General features: G+C 43.3%; 1 protein-coding gene across 1 annotated transcript in view; it reads left to right on the forward strand.

Annotated features, from left to right (window-relative positions):
- COG6 (component of oligomeric golgi complex 6) overlaps positions 1-18,551 on the forward strand; it is a 108,111-nt gene that overhangs the window by 78,076 nt on the left and 11,484 nt on the right. Inside the window, exons 14-18 of the mRNA XM_066582301.1 lie at positions 1,103-1,234; positions 4,646-4,813; positions 7,086-7,193; positions 7,530-7,583; positions 15,566-15,645. Coding sequence (XP_066438398.1) covers positions 1,103-1,234; positions 4,646-4,813; positions 7,086-7,193; positions 7,530-7,583; positions 15,566-15,645 — 542 coding nt within the window. The remainder of the gene's footprint in view (positions 1-1,102; positions 1,235-4,645; positions 4,814-7,085; positions 7,194-7,529; positions 7,584-15,565; positions 15,646-18,551) is intronic.

Consider the following 18,551-nt stretch of genomic DNA (forward strand, 5'->3'; position numbering starts at 1 on the left):
ACAAATGGACAACCCCTTTAAGATGGATGTCTATTCCTGAAAGAATGTTTCCACATGAAACTGTGGTAATGGAATCCACTGTCACTTTAGTTTCTGCAGAGATTGAAACGCGTTTTGCATGAACATGTAGCAATCCTGATGTATTGAGCACAACTTTATAATAAAGAAGAGTAATGTTTTTTCCCAATAGTCCTAGCTCCCGCTACTACTTTTTCTCTATCTGTAGAATAGACCATTAACAGTAGATTAGCTGTGTTTTGCCTCCTGGGATCTCCACCGATCAACTGTTCGCTGGGTCATTGCATACCAGAACTAAGCTGATTTCTGCAGGAAGCAGGCAGCTCCATTCCCACTGTAGTGGCCAGGCTTGGCATTACAGGACATTCACTTCAATGGAAATGTTTCCTGTAATGGGAACAGAGTTGTCTGCTTTCTGCAGAAACCAGCTCAGTGCAAGAAAGCATCAACCCAGATATAACAGCTGATCAGTGGGGATCACTGGTAGCAGACCTCCGCTGATGTACTTTTAATGGTATATCCTGTGGATAGGTCATCAATAGTTTACAAGTGTACAACCCCTTTTAAAGCCAAAATTCTGTCTTTGTCATTAGAAAATACAAATCTTCTTTTTGAACCATTCTTTAGTTGATTTACTTGGTGCTTTGGGTCATTGTCTTTTTTTCACAGGTTTCCACTATTACTGGGACATTGATAGGAGCCCCAATTATAGGGCAAAACATCCTCCTTGTAGTCACTGCACGGGCTGGACTACAGTCTGCTAAAACGCCTCATCTCTGACAGGCTGGGGCCGGCGGTGATCATATAATCACTAGGTCTATGCATTCTCTACAAACTGCTCATTGACGATTTGTCTATAATTGTGACTTGATAACAACCAGATCACATGTTATTAGTAATCACTGTAGAAATGCAGGTCCTTCCAAATGGTTCACTTACTTTCTCCTTGCAGTTGTAGGTGAATGGACATGGTTAAAATTGATTTTATTTTAGCTGCATGTTTCTGTCCTAGAGTGGTTTTTGAGATCAATGTGAATGTCTGAGTTTTTTTCCAGCCATATATAACCAGGAGCCTGTTGTTTAGGTGGAGCTTCCTCCTGTGGATCTTGGTCCAAGTTCTGCATTAAATCAGACCCTAAGTCTTCTGCGTGAAGTTCTTGTCTCTCATGACTCGTCAGTTGTTCCCCTGGATGCCAGACAAGCAGACTTTGTGCAGGTACATGAGTCTTACACATATTGTATATTATACCTGTCACTATCAAGAACCCACTGCCCGTGGATTTCTCTATACCATCCCTAGACTTTAATACAGACAGCAGTGGGCATGCTCAGCGTTCTCCACTTCATCTCATCTCTTTCTTAGGGCATGCTCAGCCTTCTCCACTTCATCTCATCTCTTTCTTAGGGCACGCTCAGCCTTCTCCACTTCATCTCATCTCTTTCTTAGGGCATGCTCAGCCTTCTCCACTTCATCTCATCTCTTTCTTAGGGCATGCTCAGCCTTCTCCACTTCATCTCATCTCTTTCTTAGGGCATGCTCAGCCTTCTCCACTTCATCTCATCTCTTTCTTAGGGCATGCTCAGCCTTCTCCACTTCTTCTCAGCTCTTTCTTAGGGCATGCTCAGCCTTCTCCACTTCTTCTCATCTCTTTCTTAGGGCATGCTCAGCCTTCTCCACTTCATCTCATCTCTTTCTTAGGGCATGCTCATCCTTCTCCACTTCATCTCATCTCTTTCTTAGGGCATGCTCAGCCTTCTCCACTTCTTCTCATCTCTTTCTTAGGGCATGCTCAGCCTTCTCCACTTCTTCTCATCTCTTTCTTAGGGGCCCATCACCCCAGTGCCTGGTGAGGTGATGAGCCCCTATTCTTCCAATACTTTTTCAGAGATGGGACTTCACCTAGGAGACATTTGTGATCTATTCTATTTATGATTATGCCATAAATGTTAGTGATTGGAAAAGCTATTACAGGGAAACTTTCAGCTTCTATAAGTCACATAACCTACACTTATGGGCTCATAGAAGCTGACTCAGGGGTTATGAGTCTATTACTTACCCTCATTGGCGTTCACCCACTGTGCTCTTGCAAAGCTGCGGCTGCATGCAACGCGCTGACTACATAGGTGCCCTCATAATTAAGATTCGTCTTCTCATCCTGCGTGTTTGCCTATGTAGTCTGTGAGATGCATGCGCCTGTGTATTTGGGAGCTGACAAAGAGGGAATACTGAGGAGAGTAAGGATAAGTTTTGCACCCCCTAATTCTGCGCTTTAGCTCCTATGAGTTTAGTTTATGCGGCTTGTAGAAGCTGAGAGGTTCCCTTTAAAAGTCGCATTAAATTTAGAAAAAACATCCTGAAATTGTCACTTCTTTATTGTAGATTTTTAAATTATGTCTCAATAATTGGAGGGACGCAAGGGTATTGGAAGGGAGACCACAGAGGAGAATGTTGCAGTAGTCTAGATGAGAGATGATGAGGGCATGCACTGACTATATTTGGTGCAGAACTCAGTCCTTTTGACCCCTTTGTGACATAAGTAATTTTAGCCTTAACAGCCAGTTAATCATTTCCCCTTTTGTGTTCCAGCGGTTATAGCTTTCTTATTTTTTCGTCAATGTAGCTATATGAGACCTTGTATTTTGTGGGACGAGTTATAGTTTTTATTGGAATTCCTTTCCGGTACATATATTTTATTTATTTATTTTTTTGCTGCAGGGCAATGGAAATAAGGCAAATTCACAATTATTTTAGCTTTTAGCGATGGATTTTTATGACCTTTTACAGTGTGGTATAAATATTATGTTACCTTTTATTCTGCGGGTCACTATGATAGCACCAAGTTTATGGAGGTTTTATTATGTTTTACTACTTTTGCACAACATTTTTTTTTTTTTACAAAAAGACTGGCACCACATTCTAAGAGCATTCTTACTTTTATGTTGACAGAGCTGTACAACAGCTTGTATTTTCTGAAACAACTTGTTTTTAGTGGTATCATTTTGAGGTATTAATGATTTTCTTTTTATACCTGTTTTGGGGAAGGAAGATGAACAGAAAATGGCCAAGAATCTTCACTTTTAAAATGACACCAAAAGCATGTTGACGGTCCTGCTAGAACCGAAGCTACAGTCATTTAATCCTCTGCAATCCAATTTTGGATTCAGGGTTTCCTAGGGGGCTTTCTCTTTCTGCCATTATACAATGGCGCCATCTGCTGGATAGAGCCAGTACTGCGGTAGGGGACATGCTGGAGAGGCCCCCGACAACAGTGTGGTCAGTAAGAATACCCTGCCGCACGTCTTCCGACATCGGAGCTGTACAGCCTTCAATCAGAATGCCTGAAGATGTCAGACAGTGGATTGGAAAGGGTTAAAGTAGAACTGTAATGTCCTTTTCCTGTAGAACGAACAGAGCTAATCCTAAAAAGTTGAGGGATAAAGGGGTCTTCGTACAATTGACATTTATCACACATGCACCGCACAGGTGATAAATGTCTGATTGTTGGGGAACCTCCACAAAACACTAGTACAAGTCCCTCATTCCACCTCACGAGCGCACCCCTTTCTGCCACCCCTATAGAGCTGTATGTAGTGTCAGGGGAGTGCTGGCAAGGAGGGATGGAGGGTCATAGTAGGCGCCTCTAGCAATCTAATATGTATCACCTGTCCTGTGAATAGTTAAAGGAGATGTCCCGAGGCAGCAAGTGGGTCTATACACTTCTGTATGGCCATAATAATGCACTTTGTAATGTACATTGTGCATTAATTATGAGCCATACAGAAGTTATAAAAAGTTTTATACTTACCTGCTCCGTTGCTGGCGTCCTCGTCTCCATGGAGCCGACTAATTTTTGGCCTCCGATGGCCAAATTAGCCGCGCTTGCGCAGTCCGGGTCTTCAGCTTTCTTCTATGGAGCCGCTCGTGCCAGAGAGGGGCTCCGTGTAGCTCCGCCCCGTCACGTGCCGATTCCAGCCAATCAGGAGGCTGGAATCGGCAGTGGACCGCACAGAAGAGCTGCGGTCCACGAAGGTAGAAGATCCCGGCGGCCATCTTCAGCGGTAAGTATTGAAGTCACCGGACCGCCGGGATTCAGGTAAGCGCTGTGCGGGTGGTTTTTTTAACCCCTGCATCGGGGTTGTCTCGCGCCGAACGGGGGGGGGGGTTAAAAAAAAAAAAACCCGTTTCGGCGCGGGACATCTCCTTTAAGATGTGTTTATTTAACTAGTTCCTGACTGCCCATAAACTACAAATATCCAGTTGACCCATACCTGGTAAAGAAGGGAGAGGTGAAACTTCTGGTCAGGAGGGGGTTAATCATCATAGGCTCATAGGAAGTGGAGCAATTACACAAGAAGCATGAGCATAATACATTTAAAGCTCTAATTAATTTTGGGATGTGCATTCAGATTTCTAGACTGCAGATGTAGAGGCTTCTCTTAGATCTGCTTGCTAGGCATTCCCTGTCTCACAAGAAGTGTTGCTTGGGTTTACATATTTATATAGGTATTTGAGCCCTGTATTTACTTAGAAGCTGTCCGTCCCCACGAAGAAGGGACAGTGTGCTCCAGTGTAATTGGAAATAATTAGCTAACGTGCTGTTCTGCACTGTGTGTCCTGATCTCTTAGGTCCTGTCCTGCGTCCTGGATCCTCTACTACAGATGTGTACCGTCTCTGCCAGTAATCTGGGCACAGCTGACATGGCCACATACATGGTCAACTGCCTGTATGTCATGAAGACCACCTTGGCTCTGTTTGAGTTTACTGATAAACGTCTCGAGATGCTGCAGTTCCAGGCAAGTCGGTCTCCAGGGTGTAATCCATTGTTTTGCCTAATGAAAAAAATATTTGGTAACCTCTCCACTTAATTGTGGATACCTATAGAAGGGAGGGGTGTCTGTCTTACATACCGTCTTCTGTAGGAATGAGGCACTTCATAGAAGTGTATGGACAGGACAAACCTTTCTGGACAAACTCTACCAACTCTTGTAGTCACACGAGCGTATGTGCAAAAACAGTACATATTCTGCGGCCAGTTCACATGTGTGTGACCCACCTTTCTGTGGATTTCTTGGCTAATAAAGGCCTAATAAAGTCCAGCTGTTTTCTTTTTCCTGCATTTTGCGCACTGTCACACTCTTCTTTTTGCATATTTTCACATCTTCTATGTCTCTTTTGCTGCACAAAACGCAGGAAAATAGAGCAGGACTTCGTTTTTTTTTTTTGTATGTGTACACGAAATGCACAAACCCATTGAAGTCAAACGCGGTCATATGATGGAGCTCTAATTGTGCCGTCTCCACTTTTGTGCCCAGGTGTACTAAAATTAAAGCTGGCCAATTCCCCTAAACACATGGTTATTCATTAGGAAGAAGGGAACATACAGTATTTTATCAGACACCTTTGACAATAGCTTTTCTGTTGTTGGTAGCATTTGAAATCCAACAAACCCAATATTTTTGGCCCCCGACATCTTCCAATCAGGAGGCCTGCATGCAACATTAGATCTTTGGTCAGTACCACCGAAGTGTGCAGGTGTTCAGCCTTAGACATGTGACTGATAATGTTAAAGCCATATTTGGCGTTTTCTTTTACTTTTCAAAAGGTTGCTAAGGGCAGGGAGCGGTCTAAAATAAAAATAAAAAACTAAGTACTTACTGTTAAATGTCCTGCTGGTCCAGCACCGTTGCTTTGGCCCCTGAAGCTCCTGCAGACGTCCCTTGCAGTTTGTTGTTCATATGATTACTGCAGCCAATCGCTGGCTTCCGCAGTCATGTGAGCATGACCAACATGTGACTGCTGAGGCCAGTAAATGGCTCTTGTGAATGATAAATGTCACATGACCACCACAAGAGCTTCCAGAGTGGAAGGGAAAACATCGCAAATGAGAATGAATCCATTGAAAATCATTGGTTTCATAATCGTACATTGTCACTCACTCTTGCATCGCGCGAAAATTAGGCAATTGAAAACAGTGTGAGGACGTTGCGATCCCCTGCCACTGCTGTGACAGCTGCGCCAGGGGATTCCTTAATCCCCACAGAGAGTTCCTTCAGCCCTGCCTTTCCGTGTGAAAACCCCTCGCATCCGTGGGATTCACACGGATTGCGAGGATGATATGGCCCTTGCCAGTGTGAAGCAGCCCTTAAGCTGTAAAAACTATCCAACCCCAATCATACCACCTTCTTGGACTGCTTAATATCTCACCTATCTTGTTTAACGTATATGCGGAAGTGATCATGCGGAAAATGGACCTAGATGAATTGGAAACCGGGTGAGAATAGGTGGAAAAAAACCTCAACAAGCAACCGTTATTCTAAACGCAGGATAGTACAAACCACTGTGTTCCCCATAGCCATGTATGGATGTGAAAGCTGGACTGCGAAAAAAGCTGATAGAAGGAGGATTGATGCGTTTGAGCTGTGGAACTGGCGGAAGCTGCCATGTATGCCCTGGACGGCGAGAGTAACAAACGAAGTCCTGAATCATATATAAGACCTGATTTATCACTGGAGGGCAAGATGTCCAGACTCAGGCTCACGTATTTTGGCCATGTAATGTAAGCAGAGTTGCTAGAAAAATCTATAATGCTTGGACAGATCAGTGGCAAAAGAATACCTGGGCACCAAAGGATACGATGGCTGATTCTGTCACAGCTGATACTGGCATGGATATCACACAACTGAAGGAAGCAGTGCAAAACCGAAAAACATGGAGGGAGCCTTTAAGGTCACCGAGGGTCGTGAACGGCTAAACGGCTAACAACAACAACCACAAGATGAAAGGTGGATTTTACCTGCGGTTCACAATAGACTTTGCATGTGAACTGCAGTGACTGCTTATAGCTGTGCCGTAATGGAACAGAGCTAAGAAGCATCCAGAACTGAAAAATATCTAGGAAGCATTGCCAAAATGTGTACCTATTGTCATTCATCTCACAACTAGACGTCTGCTTTGTGTATCGGGAACACATTCTATTTCCCTTTCCATTATTTGGACAATATTGTGATAGAAAAGAAGTGGGAACAATAAATCATTGTGTTCATTTCCCACTTTCCATTTTCCTAGATTGATGCACATTTGGACACTCTTATTAACGAACAAGCCTCTTATGTATTGACCAGAGCTGGACTGAGTCAGATATACAGCTGTCTGCAGCAGCACAGGCCGGAGCAGGTAAGAAATGGTGACACTTCAGTAATCTTGGGGAGAAATGTAGGATCATCTTCTAGTTTAACCTGATATAGTCCTACCATCAAAATGATTGCATCATCTGAGCTCAAATGATGTCACTGGCCCCACGCTTGTCGGCTTATACATTGTGCAAGTGTCCATCTATTCTTCTTCTTACTACAAACCCATGTAGTGTCAGAGGGGGTTGTCTACTGAGCGTTGTCCTCTTGTGTCAAGGGGTATCTGGTTTACTGTCACAATTCTTTTCATGTAGAGTTTCCATTCTTGTCTAAAAACTGATTATTTCAATACTTTTCAATGTATTTTATTCCTTTTTAGGGACCACTATCAAACTTGCCTAGCATGGATGGAGTATCTCTGAAGGCTGCAATGGTAAGATATATTCTTATTAAAAACATTTTCATACCAAAAGTCAGTGAGGCTTATTTACTAATACTGTCATTTATCACTACATGGTAGATCTGTGCAGTTTTAAGGTTCTATTGAACCTAATAGCTTTCTGCTTCCCAGTGATCACATGCGGAATTCTACCGCAGATTTCCACAGTGGGAAATAAATCGCGGCATGTTCCATTTGCCACGGATTTACGCCGCGAAAGGTCTCCATTAATATAGCATTAATGGAGACCGTGTAGAATTCCGTGATCACTCGCAGGCACTTCTTTGTTTAATATCGCGGTACTCCCACGGCGTAAATCCGCGGGCATATCCTGCGACGCTCGTCGGCATAAGCCCTTAAGACTGTCTATTGTGTTTTGAATAGTGAATGAGCCCCAGTATGGCTAACATAAAAATACCCTTTTTATCATCTTTTTGCTTCCGTGTTTCTGCAGCCGTGGTTTTGTTCATTTTTTTTTTTTTGTCATACTTGCCTTTTTTTTGCCATGGATAATTACCTCTTCTTGCGCCCGGCTAGCAGTTCGGTCAGCGTGTCAGGCCGAGTGGTCATCACTGCTCGCGCTCAGTGGGTGACATGATGGAGAGTCTGACATCGCCCATTGACAATAAGTTGTGGGAGGTATCCTCCTGCACCAGGAGCCAGACGTAAGAAGACCTCATCCAAGCCAATGGAAGTGAATATGAAAAGATATGGAGTCAGTAGGGCTGCAGCTGCAGTGTTATACAGCCAGCCCTGCTGATTCTATCCCATGACTGGTCTTCTTTAAAGGAAGGGGATGATGTTTATTGGAGACTTTGGGTTCATTTTTCTTTATTTTATTTTACATTTTAAAAATGAACAATACTGAAAACACAAAGTTCCGACTCTCAAGCGACAATATGTGCAGAGCAATGGCATAAACAGTATGTGCTTATTGTATTACAAAGCTAAAATAAAGGAGATTAATTGGAATGTTGTGAGTGTTTATTGCCTGCGGAACCATAATAAACCAAGAAAAGAACATAAATATAAACGGGCGCATCTACCCCGCCCCCCCCCCCCCCATTCCAGGACTAATCACCAGTGATATCCACCAAAACTGGGGTGCCAAGCCAATCGGCCCTCATTTGATTACAATTACGAATCGCATACTAGACTTTATAACATGGAATGTAGGAGCTAATTTAAGCCGGTAGTTCAAGGAAGGAGGGTCTATGGATTTCAAAGACATTGTTATAATTTTACAGGCACAAAATAATAGTTGATGAAAATACACTGCTTTATATGACCCTAAAGCTAGAGGATCGAAAATCCCTAATAGACATATCTAAGGCGAAAGAGTCCTGGAAAATGCAAAACTTGTGCACATAAAAAGGAGCACTGCAGACCAGAGGGCGACCCCTTACAACAGAACCACATGACGTGCTTGACAGCAGACACAAATATCATCCTTCTAGATAGACTGTGCCTTCAGTGTGACAGCAGTATAGTATACCCTGTCAATAAATTTAGACTGAATTAAAGTGTCACATGCATTGACTACCATGAGAAAAAAATATCCCCCACCAGCACCTTCCAGTCTTCGGTTGCCTTGGTTGTATCTAGCCATCTTGTGCTTTGTCGTCCTGATCTTCTCTTCCCACTGACCTTGCCAAGCATCAGTACTGTTTCCAGTGAGTTAGCGCGCATCACGTGGGCAAAAAAGAGAGCGGCTGTTTGATGATTATGCCCACTAGTGATATTTTCGGTTTGATGCAATCTAACACTACCTTGTTCATTGTCATGGCAGTCCAAGGTATTCGTAGCATTCTCCTCCAGCACCAGAGTTCAAACACATCAATTTTCCTTCTGTCTGTTTTCCCTGAGCGTCCAACTTTCGCAACCATACATCGTTATGGGACAGACGATTGCATTGACCAGTCTGGTTTTTGTTGCAATGCTAATATCCTTACTTTTCCAGATCTTTTCCATTCCTTGCATTGCATTCCTGCGAAGTGTAATCTGTCTATTGATCTCGGGTCCAGATTGCCCGTTGCAATCAATTTTGCATCCAAGGAAGATGAAATCTTGGACCGACTCGACTTCTTTGTTAATTTTGTGTTCACTGTACCGTTGCCTACCACGGTTATGACTTTCGTTTTCTTGCTGTTGAGGTACAGTCTCATGCATTCCCTTTCCTTTTGCACTCGTTGGATAAGCTATTCCAGGTCCCTTTCACTTTCCACAATCATGGTGTTGTCATCTGCATATGGGAGGTTGCTGACATTTCTGCCACCGATTTTGACTCCGATTTCTGATTCATCCATATTGCATCGCCTCATGATCGTTTTTGTGTACAGATGGAAAAGGACTGGTGATGGAATGCAGCCTTGCCGTACGCCTTTCTCGATTCCGAACCAATCCGGTTTCCATAAGCTGTCCTGACTGTTGCTTCTTGGTTTTCGTAAAGCGACCTTATAAAGCTGTTTAATATGTTCTGGGTTGCCCATCTGCTTTAGACACTTCCAAAGCTTGTCATGTTCGACACCATCAAATGCCTTGCTGTAGTCGATGAAACACATGTACACGTCCTTTTGATACTCTCCTCCATGATCCAGTGCAGGTTCGCGATTTGGTCTCTGGTGCCACGACCTTTGCGGAAGCCAGCTTGAACGTCTGACAATTGTCGCAATGCGTTTTTGTATGATCTTTAAAAGAATTTTGCTCACGTGAGGTATGGGGGCGATGGTGCGGTGATTGGAGCATTCTTGAGCATCACCTTTTTTTGTCCGGTTGTGGGCACATAAGCGTGCAGAATTGTGATCGAGCGAGGATTCCCACTGATGCGCATGAATATGATCCTATCGTTTATGGCATTGAACAATGGGCTTGACGACTGCCTTGTTAGTGATGAATGCCACTGCATTGCATCTGAGGCGTAGAAAATGGTGTAATCGTGTAATCATCACTATTGAAAAAAACCATTGCCTGTCCAGTAAAGCTCGCTGATACCCAGCAGGTCAATGTTAAGTCGTTCCATTTCATTTTTTAGGTTTTCCCATTTGCCCGTGTTCATGCCATGGACGTTCCATGTGCCAATGTTGTGAATCTTTGAGAAACGCAAAAAAAACCCTTTCGCTTGGAGCTGCATCAGCAGACCGGCGTCCAAATGGCTTTGTCCCACCCGCGTCGTCATTCGAGTTTCGTCCTCGTTCTTCCCTGGTGACTTGATCGGTGCCTTCCAGCTCGGGGGCCCGCCTTCCAGCACCATATTTGGGATTCATTTGGTTTTGATCCATAAGGTATTTTGGCAGTGGTAGTGGAGTAGTTTGCCATTGCTTTCCCCACCCCTCCCTATTTATCTGGGCTTGGGACCGGCATGCCGCTGTTGCCAACAACACGGCTGGGTTCCACTTACGATAGGCTTTCTCCAATGGCATATCAACATTAAACTGTAGCACTGTATGAAGATTAGTAAGATACTTACCCAAGTCAGGTGCATGAAGCAAATTCTCCAATTTAGAAGTACTGGAAGTGTCGGTAGAGCGGAATGAAATTCTTCCTGTGTATCTTGATAAAATGCTAGGAGTGCCATTGGCGGTGTCTTATTCGATTTCTACGGTACTAACCTGCTTTAGCGTCTCTTCTAAACAACTATTCAGACAATAGTTTTCCCATGTAAAATCCTTCTTGGCTTGAGCAGCCTTCCAAGAGCTTGCTGCCACTCTAACGGGAAGCAAAGTTGCATCTTTCTGGGATCTGCATCTAAGCAGCATGTTGAATAACCCTTCCAGTGATTCACACGATGTGCCATAGAACAGCAGCGGCAGCATTACTATAATCTACATCCAACCGCCAATGAGTCTAAGCTAAAGGTGACTTTACACAATACTACTATTGCCAAGTAATTGCTCAAAAGAGCAAATCCATGAAAACATTCCGCTATATGTGAACCCACCCTAAACATAGTTGGAGAAAGCTGTCTTGTGTAAAGTCACAGTTGTTCAAATATTAACAACATGTCAATGGATTTGCATGGTGATCTCCTCTGTGAACGAGATATCTGCAATTTACTAATGAACAATCGTCGTTGTAAAAGCAAGCAAACGATTGTCATTTGTACGCTTCAGCTACTCTTCTGAGCCTGATAGTTGCTCCATGTAAAGGTACCCTACCTGAGAGGCCAGACAGTAGTGGTATACAGTAGGGGCTGGTAGGCTACTTGGAACTTTAGGACCTTGTAAAGTAGACAAACTAAATCTGGAGAGGGGGTTGCCTTACCAATAAAAGAGTGTAGAATACTATCTTGATGTCTAACAGTGTTAGTGGGACAGGACAGTTATGGAGGAGGTCTATAAACCTGGACCGATCAATCATTTTGTCTATATTAATACAATGAGCAAGGGGCATTGGGAGAGGAGACCACCAGGCCTTGAGCACACCACTAGGTCTAGATTAAGCTGGCCATAAATTTATATGTTTATTACTTTCACCTCTTTCCAATGTGCGCTGCACATGCACAGCCCACGTCAAGTGTCTGTATACGGTGCTCGCTACATACATGGCGGGTGTCAGCCATCATAGACAGCTGACACCTGCTGCTACAGCGAGATATAACTCCAACTCCGGCTGGTAACCCTTTAAATGTTGCTGTCAATTATTGAAATGCCCTAGTCGGTATTCAAGGATCCCAAACAGCTTCCCCATGATGAGATCTCAAGGTGCCGTACAGGTGTCATGGCAGCGCGGGGCCTTCTGAAAGTTCACAGGGCTGTTAGGAGTAGGTGCCTATTAAGAGGAGCAATGTGTCTCATTTCAATACATTGCTGGTCAGAATGCAGTATAATACAGTACCGTAGTATAAGCGATCAGACAATCACAAGTTCAAGTCCCCTAGGGGGACTAAAAAACATGAAAAAGTAAGTTTTAAAAGTTTTATTAGAAAAAATAAAAAGTAGTAAAAGTTTTTTTTTAAAAAAAAAGCTTTTCTCAGTCATCACATCCCAAAAAAATGTAACATTGATATAGCTGTATCCGTAAAAGTCTAATTTAGTAAAATTGCACTTTTTTTGTTTTTGTTCACCCCCGATTTAAAAAGAAAAAATTGAATGGAAAGCGATCCAAAAGTTGTATGTACCCCACAATGGTGTCAGGAAAAAGTACGGATCACCTTGCAAACAATGAATTCTCACACAGCCCTATCGAAGGAAAAGTAAAAAAAAGTTATGGGGGTCAAAAGAAGGTAGCAGACAGCAATTTTTTTAAAAAAGGCAGTTTTATTCTTTTAATTAGTACTACATAAATAAGTATGTACACTCTGTATCGCCGTATAAATATACAGAATAGATATAAAATGTCATTTTTACTGCTATATGAGCAAAGTAAAAGCAACTCCTACCCCCCCCCCCCCCACTCAAAAAAGGGTAAAAAGGCTTTTTATTCTCTTTCCACTTAGATATTTTTACGTTTTGCAGAACACTACATGGTACATAAAACGGTACCATTGAAATATACAACTCTTCCCTCATGTAGCTATGGCAACGGGAAAAATCAAAAAACAATGATTCTTTGAAACTGGGGAGTCAAAAATGGAAATGCAAACACAGCAGAGGGCTTCCCATAGGAGGTTCACATAGGGTTAATCTGTATGAACACGACTTGAGTTTTGCGCTTCTCTTAGTTTCCCTACTACATGAGCGTGTGTAGTTCTGGAACCGAGTTCTGTTTTTGTTGGCGCTGTGTTTTGTTTTGTAACCACTGCTTAATTATAAGTTTAGCAGGATATAAATAGTGGCATTGTGTGAGCTGCGATGTACTACTTCTCACCGCCGCTGCTCCTCGCTCGTGTGTAAGGGGGTACAGATGTAGTACTACGGCTTCTTAGGACCCTTTTACACGGAACGATTATTGTCCTAAAAATCATTGAACTGTTTGCTTCTCGTTTATTTTCTGGAGGCTGAAAAATAATAGTTTGCATGTGGTTGCGTGTGAGCAGCGGTCGCTGAGTTGTTCACTGGTACAATGAAGGAGTGATATGCGAACGCGATTGCGAACGATTTTTCTGCCTGCATAAATAGGCCGCACGAGCAAGCTGTCATCGCGCCATATAAAAGGAGCCTTTGGGTCTGTTCCACATAAATATCATGTAGACGCCGGAACTGCGGCTGGAGCCGGCTCCATGTGTAGCTTCTGTAGTGGTAACCACTAATCTCTCGCCTACGGTGCGCTGCCATATAATTATTTCCCACTCCTACCCTGCTGTAACAAGCACAAGGTGGCAATAAAACCCCTCTTCTGATCGGGGACTGGACACTACTTGGTGGTGGATTGCTCTGTTTTGTGCTACTATGCCTTTTATTCTACATTGCGTGTATTACTTGGTATTCTGCCTAGTGCTAGAAAGGGCCCTGCATGACTTATTCATTGACGCCAATGGGTTCCATCCGGATTCCATCATGGATTTGGTCATTCTACCAAAATGTTTGATGGAAGTCCTGAACAGAAATCTGAACAATCTTTTCCCTAACTTTACCAGATAAGTAAAGTGGCACTTAATTTGGTCGTACATGCCTCTGTCCCTACTGTTCCATAAATTTGCTTCTTTGGACTCACCTGAAAGGCTATAACATGAGATGGATTGATAGAGGAGACCTACATAAAATTGGACAGTGGAGGAATATGATTAACCCCTTCACCCTTAAGAGTAAACAAGTACAACTTGGGCAGCGAGGTTTGTATGGGGCAGGATCGGGAGCGTATTCCTTTTCATACGCTGCGGTTCTGGTGGTCTATGAGCGCTCAAATCTGCCTGCAAAGGCCATGAATCATTTTCAGACTGGCCCCTATCAGAGTTCAGGGGTCCCAAACAGCCACTGTGCCCGCTCTACCACCACAATGAGATCAAAAGGTAAAGTTTGGCTGTGTTGGAAGCCTGGGGCCTTCTGAATGCCAGCAAAAATACCGTAATACCGGTATTAGCGATCAAATGATCGCAAGTTCAAGTCCCATATGTGGACTAAAAAATAGTTAAAATAAGTGGGGGAAAAAAGTTTTCTTTATTGTAAATATTAAAAAAAAACCTTTTTCCAGTATTTATAATACAAAATATCAAAGCAAAAATAACCAAAAAACACATTTGGTGTAGTTGCATATGTAAAAGTTCGATCTATCAAAATAACATATTTATCTCAGGAGGTAAAAAAAACCTCCAGAATTGCACTTCTTTGGTCACTCCATCTCCAAGAAAAGATGCAATAAAAAGCAGTCAAAAAGTCATATATACTCCAAAATAGTAACCATATAAACCAAGGGTCGTCCCACAAGTAACAAGCCTTCACACAATCTCATCAACAGAAAGATAAAGTTATGGTGGTCAGAAGATGGCGACAGAAAATGATGTGTTAGAAAAGTAGTATATCATGCATCATTTGTGCTGCAGTGTGGACTCTCAAAAATGGTGAAATTGCATTTTATTTGAATTTTACTCCACTTAGAGATTTTCAGAAGTTTTTCAGTACATTGTATGGTACAATAAATAGTACCTTTAAAAAAAAATACAACTCGTCCCCCAAAAAACAAGTCCTCATACAATGACGTCGATGGAAAAATAAGAACGTCGTGATCTTTTAAAAGTGTGGAGGCGAAAGCAAAAAAAGTGTTCCTCTTCCAGTGTAGTCCTCCACTGTCAGTCCTCCAGCCGCAATGAATGTGCCCACACTTGTTGGGATGGTCACCACCTCCCTGTTGGCTCCAGTGTATATAAGCCTTAATGGCAAGCTTGGTATACGCTAATGGATACAGCCACTCAAACTGCAGTCTTCAGCACTTCCTCTCGTTGGTCATTGGCTCTCTGACCAGGCTGGCATGAAAGCTGACATTAGCAAATACATAAGACCGTTAATAACGATGTCCTAAATCCTTCTAAAACGCGTAGCTGGCGCAGGGTAAGCGGGCAGGCACTTGGGCATTTGCATTTACAGTATGTCTCGTCTCTTTAGGTTCAGTTTGATCGATATCTGGCGGCTCCTGACAATCTACAAATGCCACAGCTGAATTTCTTCCTAAGCGCCACAGTGAAGTAAGTGACATTTTACCTATAAAATACTAATTCTTCTGTTTTATGGTATGAGAATCTGTGGACACTAAGCATTTATCACATGCCCTAGTAACATTTCGCCAGCGTATGATTGCACCTACTTAATAGAAGGCCTGGATTACAGGAAGGATGTGAAGAAGTGCATGTATATGGAAAGCATGTTCTTTCATCTGATACAGAGTCATTACTTGACTGCTTACTCTTAGAAGTAAAAAGGAAAAAAAATTGCAAGATAAACTAATGAAAATTGATGTTTCTGGAAATTCCAATTTCATGTCCATTTAAAAAAAAAAAAAAAAGGCTATTCCCATCTTCTAATGGCATATTGCTAGGATGTGCCATAACACATGGTGCTGTCTGCCATCCACGGCGCATTAGGGGTCTGGCTCTACGTCATAGTTTCTGCTTACGCTCGAAACCATGATGGTGATATGAACAGAGCGTTAAGCCCCATTTACACAGGACGAATGTCGGGCAAACTATGCCCGACACTTGTACCCACACATACTCTCTTTCGTGCTGTTGCACGGAAGCTAGTATCGCTGGCTCGCAGCGGGGAGGCTGGAGGAGATTTCTCTCCTCGCTCCCCCACCACTCTCTATTGACATAACATAGCGGCCATTCAGTACTGAACGGCCGCTATTTACACTGAGCGATGAGCAGCATGGTCAATGAGCTGAACGTTGATCGTTCGGTGTAAATAGCAGCCATTAAGTATTGAACAGCCGCTGTGTTATGTCAATGAAGAGGGACAGGGGAGCGAGAGGAGAGAAATCTCCTGCAGCCTCCCCCGGCCCACTGCAGGCTGGTCTGTGAGTGAGCCAGAGATAGTAGCTCCTGTGAGGGAGCATGGGAGCGAGGACACACAGGGACGAGTGTCAGGCATCGTTTGCCTAACATTCATCCCGTGTAAATGAAGCTTAAGATATTAGTTTAATTTTGATGCCTGCAGATATTTACACACAATAACGAGTATATTACAGACACCTACTCTTTCATGATTGGGGCTTCCGTGTATAGAAATTAGACCCATGACGCCGGAGTGCAGCATAAAATCAAGTGAGCACATTTTTAATGGATCAGTTTCAGTGTGAATCCACATTAATATAGGATAATCTACTGATCTGAGCAACTTCCAACGAGGCCCGATCATCGGTACTAGACTAGCCGGGACCAGGATTTCATACACTGCCAACCTTGTGGGGTTTTCTCATGCAAAAGTGTGGAGAGTACAATGAGAATGGTGTGATCAGGGAAAAACATCCAGCGAAAGGGGACAGAAACAACTCCTCAACGAAAGGGGTCAGAGGAGATTGTCCAGAATTATAAATAAACAGGTGGTGCACTGTCAAGCAAGCTAAATGCAATGCTGGTGCTCCAACTAACGTGTCCAAATGTATAACCAGGGCTGCTTTAACCATAGACCAAATAGTGCACCAAGCTCACTAGCAGCAGCATTTTCAACTGTGTTTGTGTCCTTTAAACTGTGCTCACATCCAAAACCTGGTGGCAAGTTGGGGGAGGTGCAGAAGGCCATGATTCTGTTTATAAGCCGCATCCAGGCACTGTACTCCTTACTTAAGGACTTGGTCTCATATACATAACGATGTGCGTGACTTTCCTGGCAATGCACTTCTATAGTCCTGCTCCCCTGTACTCGACCACAGAGAAAGGTACAGGGGGGCAGCTCTATGGAAGCCACGCCAGGACATCATGTGTGCCGCTATGTATGCTAGACCAGGTCATTAAACAAGGAGTGTCAGCATTGGACAGAGGGCAGTCAGGAAATGACAAGAAAAACACAAGAAACTACAGAGGGGTTTATATTACTGCAGAGGCTGAAAGGGGCATCGTTTTGTTGTGGCACAGTAGATGAATGCAGTGATTACGGTGTTAGGGTACTAGATGTATTACTGTGTATCACTGAGCAGCAATAAGGGTAGTGGCAGGATGCCTAGAGTGTGGCGGAAGAAGTCTTCATGGCGGTCTGGATCAGATAAAGAATGGGGTCTGTTCAGAGCATTGGGTTGAAGAGCTAGTTTGCAGTGGAGCAGGTTGTACTGAAAGAAGACAGAGGACAAGATGAGCAGTGAATCCAGAGAGACAGAATATTAGTGTAGGGTCACCCCAGGAGAACACAGCAACAAGTAAACACCACGGTGTGCAGGGTTAGGGGGGTGTCTGTTTTTGTTTTGAGGTGCCGAAAAATTCAGGTAGATGACCAGTTCCAGTGCCATTTCTGTCTAAGAGAAACAGACAAGGCTGCAGCCGGTAAAAGTGCAAAAATTGTACGGATCCAGATTTCTGTTGCACCATGTTGATGGGAGGTCAGAATTTGGCACAAGCAGCATGAACCAATGAACCCTTCCTGTCAGCTGATCAGTACCTACATCTAATTTGCGGCAACTACAAGAAGCCTCCTGTCCGCAGGGGCCAATACTCCTGCAGAACGATTTCATCACCAGTGGAATCTATGCCACAACAACTTACTGCGCTTCAGAAGGCCAAAAGAGGTCCAATGTGCTACCAGATGGGGGTCTCTAATGAAGCGACCATTCAGTGTATGATAACTAATTACAATACTCTGTCATTTTTGACTGGCGGTTCATTTTATATATGGCCACTATATGTGTGGTGATTATAAACTGTCTAGTAAGACCTCTGGGATCGGCACGGGGTAAGATCCTATTGAGCAGTACCCTATGTGGAAAGACTTACATCGTGAATCATCTGTGCATCACAGCTGCCTCTAAAAGAACACACTGACATCTGATAGTAAATGATGGGTTAATTTTTCCTTAACTCAATTATTTTCTTTCACATTAAGACCTCTATTGCTCGCTCCTTATAAGCGGAGTCCTCTGCAAGTAAAGCCCCCGTCCCACTCT

The sequence above is a fragment of the Eleutherodactylus coqui genome, chromosome 1 (genome assembly GCF_035609145.1).
Source record: "Eleutherodactylus coqui strain aEleCoq1 chromosome 1, aEleCoq1.hap1, whole genome shotgun sequence".
In the NCBI taxonomy this organism is placed as follows: domain Eukaryota; kingdom Metazoa; phylum Chordata; class Amphibia; order Anura; family Eleutherodactylidae; genus Eleutherodactylus; species Eleutherodactylus coqui.